The following is an 11,024-nucleotide window of genomic DNA, read 5'->3' as shown; positions in this document are numbered from 1 at the left end:
ATTGGTATTGAACTCAAGGCCAACAGCACCATATCTCATGCCCGAACAAAATTAATCTAACATATATTTTCTCTGTAAGTCACATCACAACCTTCTTGTGCTTAGATATGCCAGACAGCAATTCAGCACTATGCTTCGGGGACATTTTGAGCAATGAAATCACCAAAAAAAGTGCAAAAATGCAAAAAGTGTGACACTAAATATACTGAAAAAAGGACACATGTTTACAGTGTGAGAGCTGAAACAAGAAGGCAGAGCGTTTCCTCATTTGACCTCAGCTGAGAATATGTGTGTCAGGAAACGGATTGTTTTGCTGCTCTGCTCATGTCCAAGTGAGTATTGATTTTTAGGTTACAAATAGATATTAGTAAGTAGGTGAGTTTTCAAATACAGAATCCACTAATAATGAGGATTGACCATACCCTGATGGCATTCATGGAAGATTAGGCATTACTGAGGAAAAGGTTAGTGAACTTGAAGAAATAGAAATAGAAACCATACAAAATAGAAAACTAAAAAATAAGATGAACAACTTCAAGTAGAATAATATACATGTAACTGGAACTCCCAAAGGTGGGGAGCAGAAAAAGTATTTGAGAAAATAATGGCTGCAAACGTCCATATTTGATGAAAACTGTAAGCCCACAAGTACATGAAGCTAAAAAAACAAAAGCAAAAAACTCACACACTTCAACCCTCCCCCCAAAAAAATCCCCAAACAAGCAAAGAAGTATGGATAAAAGCCACCAAGGCACATCATAATCAAATTGCTCAAAACTGATGATAAAGGCAAAATCTTAAAAGCAGTCAGAGGAGTGGGGGATTGGATTAAATCCAATAGAGGAAGAAAAACAAGCATCACAGCAGATTTCTCATCAGAAACAATTCAAATCAGAAGACAATGAAGCAAGATCTTCAAAGTAATGAAAGAAAAGAACTATGAACCTAGAATTCTGTACCCAGGGAAATTCTCTCTTAAAAATTAAGGTGAAATAAAAACATTTTAGATATACAAATGCTGAATAAATTCACAGTGCATTAATAGCAAAGTAGATTTCAGAGAAAATGACATAACTAGTGATAAAGAAGCTCATTTCATAACGACAAAGGGGTCAATTTATCAAGAAGACCTAAAACTTTCAAGTGTTTATGCATCTAATAAAAGAGTTTTAAAAATCCATTAAGTATAATTTGTTAGAATTGCAGATAGAAATAATAGACATACCCACAATGATAATCAGAGATTTCTATATCCCTGTCCCAATAATTGATAGAATAAGTAGAGATTAAATCAGTAAGGGTATAGGAGGCTTGAACAACACTGTCAACCTATTTAACCTAATTGACATCTATAGAACACCCCACTCAACAATGACAGAATATGCATTCCTTTTCAAGTGTACAGGGAATATTTACCAAGATAGATCATATTTGGGCCATAAAACAAGTCTCAGAAAAGTTTCATGGCCATGTGTTTTGTTGTCCCCTTTCCTGAACATCTCCTGCAGTCCAATAAGATTTTCGTTCTTCTTAAAACCCATTTAACAAATATGAACACAACTAATGCACAACCAGGTTGCCATCTTTGCCCAATGAAAATAGGCCCTACCTTGTTTTCGCCAAGGGAACAGACTCAAGTCATTGACATTTCTTAAACCAGCAGAAGAGTTTTCCTATTGGAGGTTAGATTTCCATTCTGCCTGCAGGAAAAATGCAGCCACACTTCCAGATATTGACACCTGCTAGTCAAGAGCGTGAGAATCCAAAATGGAACATGAAGCAGAGGTCTCCACTGGAAAGAACAGTCAGAAGTCATCACAGTTTTCGGATTTCAGACTTTCATCAGTAAAAATGTTTAAGCTTTTGCCCATAATATATGTATATTTATACATTATGTGCAAGCACTAGTTTATACATTATAAAACATATTAAAATGCATTTCAAAAATAAAGATAGAATAAACATTAATTTTAAAATAATCTATTTTATTAATGCTGCCTAAAGCAATGTTCTGAAAGCAATGTGAATGAATATCCTTCACTATTAAAAAAAAAAAGAATTTCAGTTTAACCCATGGTGATACACGATTGTGATTATTTGCTTTAGTTTATTTAAAATTTATTGAAATAAATTTTACTTTATTTCAATAATTATTCCAATGATTTTCATAGCTAAAAATATTACTGAGGATAAAACCCATAAATGCAAATGGCAGGGATGCATATTGGCTGTGCTTACTAAATCAATAGCTTCCACTCAAAATGTTGTGTCTTTGTTTTGTTTTTGCAAAACGTTGTTGTTTCAAAAAATTCTTGCAGTAAATTTCCATCTCCCAGATGTAAATCAGTTGCTTTTGCAAATTAATTGGAAAAGGTGTTTCATTTAAATTTTTTTCTAACGAAAGGGTTAAAAATCTTTCAAAATTTCATTTGGAAGGTTCTGTTAAATTTTTAAAGAATGTAGATGGGTTTTTTATGTAACTCTATTTTCAGCAAAAGAGATAATGAGGGAAATAATTTCAAATATCCATATCAAATGTTCTCTTCATAGCTCAGTTTTCTTTCATAAAACAATTACTTTTGCATTCATGGTAAAGATGTCACCTTTACCTGTAAAGGACAGTTTACACAGGTTTGTTTTAGATTATCTGCACTATATCAACAACCTCTCTGTGTCACAAAAGGGAAGCAAACTTGGAACACTTTTTTCCTTTTTAGAGACAAAAAAATCTGTAAGTTGTGTTAAATTTCTGCAACTCTGTGTGCTTTGTCACATGATAAAAAGCAAACCTCTCTGTGCAACAAAGGATTTTCATAATCATTACACATCTCATTACATCTGTTGTAAAGATATCTTTTTATTTAAAGGAGTCATTGAAAAAGAAAAAACTTAACCCAATGAATGAGACTGAGGCACTTTGTACATTTTTGGCTTCATTTCTTTGTTGCAATGGCTGGTCCATGAATGATGCAGTGACTGAATTACAGATGTCTGGCTGTTTCTGGAAGACCAGAATTCTTTTTAGAATCCCAAAGTGGCCACTGTATCAGAAGTTAGCTTATACAGCAGTTTTTTGTCCCATAGATTATGATGATAGAAATATAAGTCACTTACTATTCAGAAGATATCTTCTGCAGTATATCTGTCCTTTAATGGCTCACAAATTGTAGTTTTACGTGTATTTTATCATTGGAAGAGAATCTAGCAAATACCATAAGCTGAGAATAGTAGAAACATCAGTAGTTTGACCCAACTGTCTAACAACTGCTTAACTGGTTCTAATACTTGTTTTTTAAGATCTTTATGTTTCTCTGTATCTTTAAACAGCATTTGCTAACAGTGGAATGGATGTTGATTTATCATTATATTGATTTATTTACATTGTTTTGGTCATTTTTGCCACAGCAGAATATGGAGATTCTCATGCTTTGATAATATGCATGAAACCCCAAAAAGATATACTTAAAGATTTATCATTATGGTTAATGAATATTTATAAATTACTAGGTTGAGTATTGCATTGCTAAAAAATTGTAGAGATGTGTTACATGTTAGGGAAGTTTGAAATATTAGTGTTTACTTCAGTCAACTGTAACTTTACAAGAATCTTTTAAAGCACTCCTCTACCATGTGCGGGTCAGCTGAGTTGAAACCAGGCACGATTTGTAGATACGTTTGTCTGAGCACTCACTGCCGGCCAGGAGAGAGCTCAGCTGGCATGCTCGTCCCTTAACACTGCTACTCTTTGAACTGTCCTCTGGGTGGAGCGAGGTCTCTGTGCCACCAATAACATATTATTCTAGAAATAAAACTAAACACAAGTATCCCCCGCTTTTTGAAATTTTGCTTAACTCCACTTTGCTTTCACGAAAAACCCACAGTTGTACCTGCTGTCGTTAACTGAAAGAAATCCGAAGAGAATTTTCACTTTAAAGAAAAGAGGCGAAAAGCGAAAATAGCACTAAGCGTTGGTTTTGCAGCAGCACCGCGTACCCCAAGCAGCAAGAATGGTACCTCCTTCCCCGGGAACTACACTCAGCATCAAACTGCCATAGCTTGGAACTAGGTCTGTGAGCATCTGTGCTTCATCTTGATTTATTTTGTGCATCCGTTAGCAAGATGTGTCCTAAGGCAATTGCTTCTTTGCTTTACGACAATTCGGCTTACATAGGTTTCATAGGAATGCTCTGTTTTCAGATACTGGGGGAAACTTGTTTAAATAAAAGTCCTAATAGTTTCCTTTCGTACTTTAAGGTACATTTTGTGTACCACATTGGCTGTGTATGCATCACTTTTGAGACCGTTCTTACAGAGCAATCTGTGTGTGAGTTAAGACCAGAGTAAAAAGCCAGGATTCCTGGCCTTTGAAATGAATGACTGCACCTTCAATGTTAAAGCACAGAGAAATGGTGCACTCTGAAAAGTAAGAAAAACATTGAGATAATGAAGGGCAATTTGTGTATCTGTAGTAAACAATGGGTTATAAAAACTTCTAGAAGCTACCTGGTTTTCACTTAGCTTCATGCATTTATTTCTGAGATAACTGAGTTGAAACTTTAGGGGAAGAGAATTTAGGAAAAGTTGGGAAAACTGCTGAGCTGTTTACATATTACCTGTACTGGGAAAAATTATTTAATTAAAGAAGCTATTTGCACACCAATAATTAAAAAGCAGCACTGCTTTAAAATGTCAAACTACTCCCCCTAAAAGAATATTAACATCGCTTCGATAAGAGTCTAATAAGCATAAAATAATAATGAAATGGATTGGGAGGAGGAACAATGTCCTGTTTTATATTTACTAAAAGGTTGAGGTCTTTGAGGAATTTTATCAAACACAATATTCAGCTTCATTTCGCTGACTGCGAGATGTATATCAGAAGGTCGATACAATTTAACAATGATGGACACATACCAAAAATATCTTGAACTGTAAGAGTCTGCATACAAAGATACACCTCATGTGCTTCAACTGCTTGTCACTGAATTACAGTTTGATTTAATTAATATTAAGTGATATCTGTTTGGAAATAGAGAGAGCAAAAAACGAGAAAGCCAGTATGTGGCCCTCTTTAGCTCCCATGTAACAAACATTTGGGTCAAATAATCCAAGGCAGCTGCAGATCATCTTTCTCCATTAGGAAGTTAACTTGTGAACTATGACGTTGTGGTGGGATGGAGACCAAAAATTTGTATTCTAACATCATTGCATTCCTAAGACTCTAAATAAGCATGCTTTTAAAAGAGTATTTTTTTTTTTTAAAGGAGGAGACAATTTTGTGTGAAATACTGTGACAGACAGATTGATTTTCTCTTCCTGTATCAGACTCTTCTGATGCCACCATCCATGACTGCAATGCCATTTCCCCCCGTATATCGTTATCCATGCTATTTTTCACTGGGTTTTCAGTTTCACCATAGTGAATCTAAATGTGGAATTTTGTTTTAAATTCTGCTTGGGACTTGATGGGTACTTCAGTCTTACAATATAAAAAAATTTATCTTTTTGGACATTGTTTATCCCCCTTTTTCTCTGTTACTTTCTCTGGAATGTTAACTAGATGTATGTTGGAACTTCTCTTTCTATTCTCCTTGTCTGTTAACTTCTTTTTAATATTTTCTATCTCTTTATCATTCTGTGCTGCATTCAAAAAAATTTATTCTAAATAATTTCTACCAGTCTGTCTTCCAATTCACTAATTCTTGCTGTATCTAGTAAGCTATTTAGCCTAAGTTTGAGTTGTTCTTCTTAATTTTGATTTTCATATTTTTATCTCAAGAATACTTAACTAAACCCTGTCTGTTGTTTTCCATATATTATTATTATTTTTTTTTTGCCTCAAATGTTTTAATAGAATTCGGCTTCTCCTGAAACTATCTTTCCATAGTCAAAACAAAACAACAAAAAAACACCCAATGTTAAAATCACTTAATAAATGTACAAACTTGAAAAATTAGACACTTCAGATAGGCAATAAACTTCATTATTATGAAAGCAATATATTCCAAGTTTCAAAGATTTGACAAATTCTGTAGAATGTCTTTCATTAGTAATGGAAACTTTCAAACTTCATAGCCTTCTGCCAGGTAGCACTGGGTGCCATTCACTGGTTTGAGGTCGAATCCATTTCAAGGCATGTCGTGGTGGTACAGTAATGGTGGGATGATAAAATGTACAGTCAGGTCTTGTACACTGAGTGTTAAATCTACAGTGTTTTGGATGATAGAAGGGACATTCCATTTTCTTACAAGCAGGGAAGTAACGGCAGAGCTGACTACTAGAAGGTGGTGCTGGTGTTGTAACTGCTGGTTTTGGAGGCAGTACTGGAATTCTTCTACTCATATGAGTGAAGGGACACTCTGGTTTAGTACATTTTGCATCGTATTTACAATTTGGATGAACAAACAAACATTTTTCAGCGAATTTACAATTGGGGAAGGCTCTGCAAGGTGACACAGGATGATGGTAAGCACACTCATCCCCATGTTTACAGGCAGGCCAGTACTTGCAGCGCTCCAGAAGTTTTTCTGGTTTCTGTGCCACACTCAGTTCACTCATCTCAGCGTTTGAAAAGCTACCATCTGGGTCCTCAAGCTGCCTGCTCAGCAACTGCAACTGCTGTGGGTGGAGGAGACCCGCGAGTCCCTCGTGTGAGGCTGCAGTGTGGTGTGCGGGTCTCATTCCTTCAAAGCACATGTCCTCCTCTTGATCTGACATGTATCCTGGGGGGCTGGGGACACCATCCAGCGTCACTATAAACTTGGGACTTGCAGGTTTATCTGGTTGTACAAGATCTCATGTCTGCATAAGGTGTCCTGAAAGTACCCGAAGGGTATCTGCAGTCTTCATCCCCGACTCTTGGTTTGGTGCCACTACTATTTCCTCAGACAGCTTTGGCTTCTTCAGAATAAATGATCTTGTGTCTGCATGGACCATGGATTCCATGTCATAGTAATCTTGACTGATCTGTAGAGTTTCTGCCATTACTGGGTCAATTTGCAGTCGGGATAACAATTGCCTCTGCTGAGTTCCTTGACTTTTGTCTATATTATCTCCTTTTGTTTCCTCTTCTTTAATGGGGGAACTTATTCTGGGGGCCCTGCTTTGCCCCTGGACCATTTCTGCTAGCAATTCTTCTTGAGAAGTTCGAGTTCTGGGGGCAACTGGAAGTGTCTGTTTCTGTGAGACTGCAGAGTAGTTAGTTTTTGTTACGGATTCTTGAGCTTCAGATATAGCCTTCAAAATTAGATTCATGTTAGCTTGTTTGGCAGGTGGAAGTGAAGGTCTCCGTTCAGGTTTCGCTGGCACTGACACACTGCTGGAGATGCTTCCTGTACGGGACCCACAATCATCATCTTCCTCCTCCTCTTCTCCATCATGACTGAATTTTTTTACTTTAACAACTGAACTTACCACAGGCAACTTTCTCTTCTGAAAGTTTTCTTCCTCAATGCTCATCTTTTCTGAGCTGTTTCTGAAGAAGGGACTATAAGTCTCTTCTAAGCTGTTAAGCACTTCTGGTTCACACAAACGTCCTGTTTCATATATCCGGCTAGTCTGAATATCACGTTGCTTGGCAGCATGAATACTGTTTTGCTGCTGTTGAAACTGCAACCTGTTTAAATGAGCACCACTGTCTGCATTTCGACTTGCAGGTGGTCGATAAATTTCAATAGAAGGGTGAGAAGAACCATACGTAAGTGTCACTGTAGGTTTTTTCTGAGATAAGGGATTCTCCTGCACAAAATTGAGGTCTTCATCGATGAGATCATCTGGTTCTGGCTTAATATCAATCACATCTTCAGAGGGTGCTGGCTCCCTCAAAGATTTCACTGTTGACGTTAGTCGGGTTGCAGCTCCATCATCGTAAGTCTGTCTGACATTAGTGGCTTTCTGCTCCTGTGAACTTGTAGAAACCCTAGATTCTCTTTTTTCAGGTCTAGTGCTAGAAACTGCAAGAGGTGGCACTGCAGCTTCATGCCTTCGCTCATCTCCTCGACTGAAACTGCTCTTGTTTGAAGGTACATTACTATCAAAGATGTTGGTATCGGAAGACTTTAGACTAGAGGGGTCAGTTGTTACAGAACGAAGTTTATCTAATACACCATGAAGCCAACGTAAGCTCCTAGTTCTTGCAATTTCCCCTTAATGGCACTCCGGATCTTGCGGCTGATCTCGGTGCCGATCTCCACGGCTCCGGGGCCGGCGGTGGGCTCAGCACCGCGAGGGGTTCCGCTCACTGGGAGCCGGAGTCCAGCTCCCAGCCCGCAGCCTCACCGCCTCTGCCACCGCCGCTCCCGGCCGCCTGTTTTCCATATTATCTTATTCTTGCATAGATCTCTGTTATTGTTTTTATCTATTTGACCACTTTAAGCATACTTATTTTAAGATCTTGTCCATATTTTTCTGTTATTTGTTGTTTCTGTGTTATGAATTCTCTAGTGCATTACATTTGTGACTATACTTTCTGGAAATTTGTTTCTTCACTTTTTTTTTTTAGTAAGTTCGACTTGTGAATGCATTGTTTAAGAAATCATTCCCACGGAAGTCCTGCATGCTTTCATGTGAAGATACTTCTATGGGATTGTTTTATGGTTGACTCTGCCTGTGCTCTAAGAGTTTTGCCAGTACTGAATTAGTCTTGTGTTAATTTCTCAAATTGGAATTTCCTAGATTTGCACATTGAAGGACTGAGTTTCATATCTCTCTGTTCTCTTTTCCCACCCACTGTCTGTAGTAGTTGGCCTCTATGCCGTATCCCTAGTACAGTGGCAGAGTTTTTGTAATCCATTTTTCAAGGATGGGTCAACTCTTCTTGGTTCATGATTTTATGTAAAGAGCTCAGAAACAGCACTTGACGTTGGGAATATGGCTGTAATTCCTGTATCCACATTCAGCCCTTTAGGCATATACCTGGTTCTGATACCCACATGGAGAAAAGGAGAAAAGTAGTGCTTACTTATTGCTCTGGTTTTGAGTTCTTTATTTCTAGCATTGAAAGTTTCCTTAAATTTGAACATAACTATATTTTAAAATGTTTAATTATAGCTTATCTAGAATTTTAAAATAATTTGAGTGAAAAAAATCCTATCCTACGTTAGCTCAATCTATTATACGAATTATAAGGTTAGACTTCTTTTTTATTGTATTACTTTATGTTTGTATTTTAAAATTTGTTGGAGGAAGGAAGCCTTAAAAATTGGTGGGATTTCTTTGTATAGGGTGAAATCTAGAGGGATTCTTAGGTAACTGGATACAAAAATTAAATGAAATTCTCTCCCCTTCAATGTTTCTGTCATGGACAAGAAATGAAAATAAAGTTTTTGAAAATAATCACCTGTGCATGAGCGTCAGCCACTCTGTGGCTCTGGCCCATTACTGACCACATTTTCTCACTTTTATTTTATTTTTGTTTATTTAGTTGGGTATTACGGACTCTGGAAAAATATGCAGATAAAATATTTTTCTGTAAATTGTTCCACTGCAGTCGTGAATGGTTGGATTAAAATAGTTGAAAGACACTAAAAAATTAGTGTGAGAGTCTGACCCACAAAGCTCTAAGCTGTGAATGTTCTTCTGTGCCACCCAAATTCCTGATTTAAGACTGAAGGATCTTCCCCTGCTGCTGGGAATGTTACTGACTCCTCTGAACCGTTTGTTAGCCCTCTCTGGGAACTGCCTCACTGCAGAGAGCCACTTTGCCTGAATTTAAACCCTCCTTCCAAGGTAGAACACATCCAGTACCTTGTCGATGTACAAATTCAAAGTCATGTTGTCTGAGGCCTTGTTGTGAATGCATTAATGCCCAACTCTCCTGAGCTTCCTTCCCTTCTACTGGTCATGCTGACCCTGAGACTACTGCCCAATAACCTTCCTGGGCGCTAACCTCCACTTTGGAATCTGCCTCCTGGGGGATCCGACCTGTGGGCATGAGACCCACAACCTGTCTTTAAGTCCAAAGTAGTACAGTGAAATGAGCACTGAACTTATATATTTTTTAAGATCCTAGGTTTAAATTTCATTTTTGCCATGAACCGGTGGTGTGATCTTGGGCAATTTATTTCATATTTCTGATTTTTCATTTCCTCATTTGTAAAATGGGATTGACTGTATTCACATCAGGCCACTATGAAAGTAAATATGATAATAGATGTGAAATTTCCTAGAGAAATAGCTGGTAAAGCATAAGTGCTCACAAAAAGTTGGATAAAACTGTATAGAAGGCATGAGCGTTTTCTGAAAATTGGGCCTCTATATGTACTCTCAAACATCGGGGCTGGGGGTGGAGGGAGGGAGGAGACTGTCCAAAAATTCTGCACTGTCCTATAGAGACATTCTGTCACATTTATGGTGAAGGACATTGTCAGGCTTAGTGGAAAAAGGAAAGGCCGGGCAGAGGATCAAGAACACTGGTGGATGCAAAAGCAATATGTTTCCCCTGTGTTGTTGGTAGTCAGATGATTCCAGAAAGGCCAGGAACCTATCCTCTCCCGTTCTTTTCTATTTAGCATTTAGCAAAGTGGCTTGAAAACAGTAGCTGCTCAATAAATATTTCTTATATAATGAATTACATTTCTTCCTACAGAAGTCAAAGAATTTCACAGAGAGACACAGAAACCTGCATAATCCACTTCTTATTTTTTTTCCCAGAGAGAATCTAAATCCTTGAACTTGTTCTGGGAAAGAAAACATGAATACATTTTATTAATAGTTTACATAGTTTGTAATTGCATGATAAATGATGCTATTAGAAAATGTGTTAATAGAAAATATTCAAGAAACATAACTCCATTGCACTTCAAAACATTTTGACACGAAACACGTTATGACCCTTCTTTATCATCTTAAGATGACAACAAAGATATTGCATATAAGGGTCTGAAATCTTAGCCACACTGTTTCTTGTCTTCTTATAGCTTACAAGCTAATTTCCCAGCTCCTGCACCTCTCTCAAATAACTCATTCTGAGTAAATACTATGATATCTTATGGTATCTGATTTTGTGTGTGTGTGTGTGTGTGTGT

General features: G+C 37.3%; 1 protein-coding gene across 1 annotated transcript; it reads right to left on the bottom strand.

Moving 5' to 3' along the window:
* Positions 1-6,045: 6,045 nt before the first annotated feature.
* On the bottom strand, positions 6,046-8,316 carry LOC132366763 (zinc finger CCCH domain-containing protein 14-like). The gene is given in 2 exon segments (XM_059924334.1): positions 6,046-8,144; positions 8,241-8,316. Coding segments are annotated over 2 exon segments (2,151 nt in total). The 3' UTR covers positions 6,046-6,069.
* Positions 8,317-11,024: the final 2,708 nt, after the last annotated feature.

The sequence above is a fragment of the Balaenoptera ricei genome, chromosome 5 (genome assembly GCF_028023285.1).
Source record: "Balaenoptera ricei isolate mBalRic1 chromosome 5, mBalRic1.hap2, whole genome shotgun sequence".
Taxonomy (NCBI): Eukaryota; Metazoa; Chordata; class Mammalia; order Artiodactyla; family Balaenopteridae; genus Balaenoptera; species Balaenoptera ricei.
This window is presented reverse-complemented; position numbering and strand designations above follow the sequence as displayed.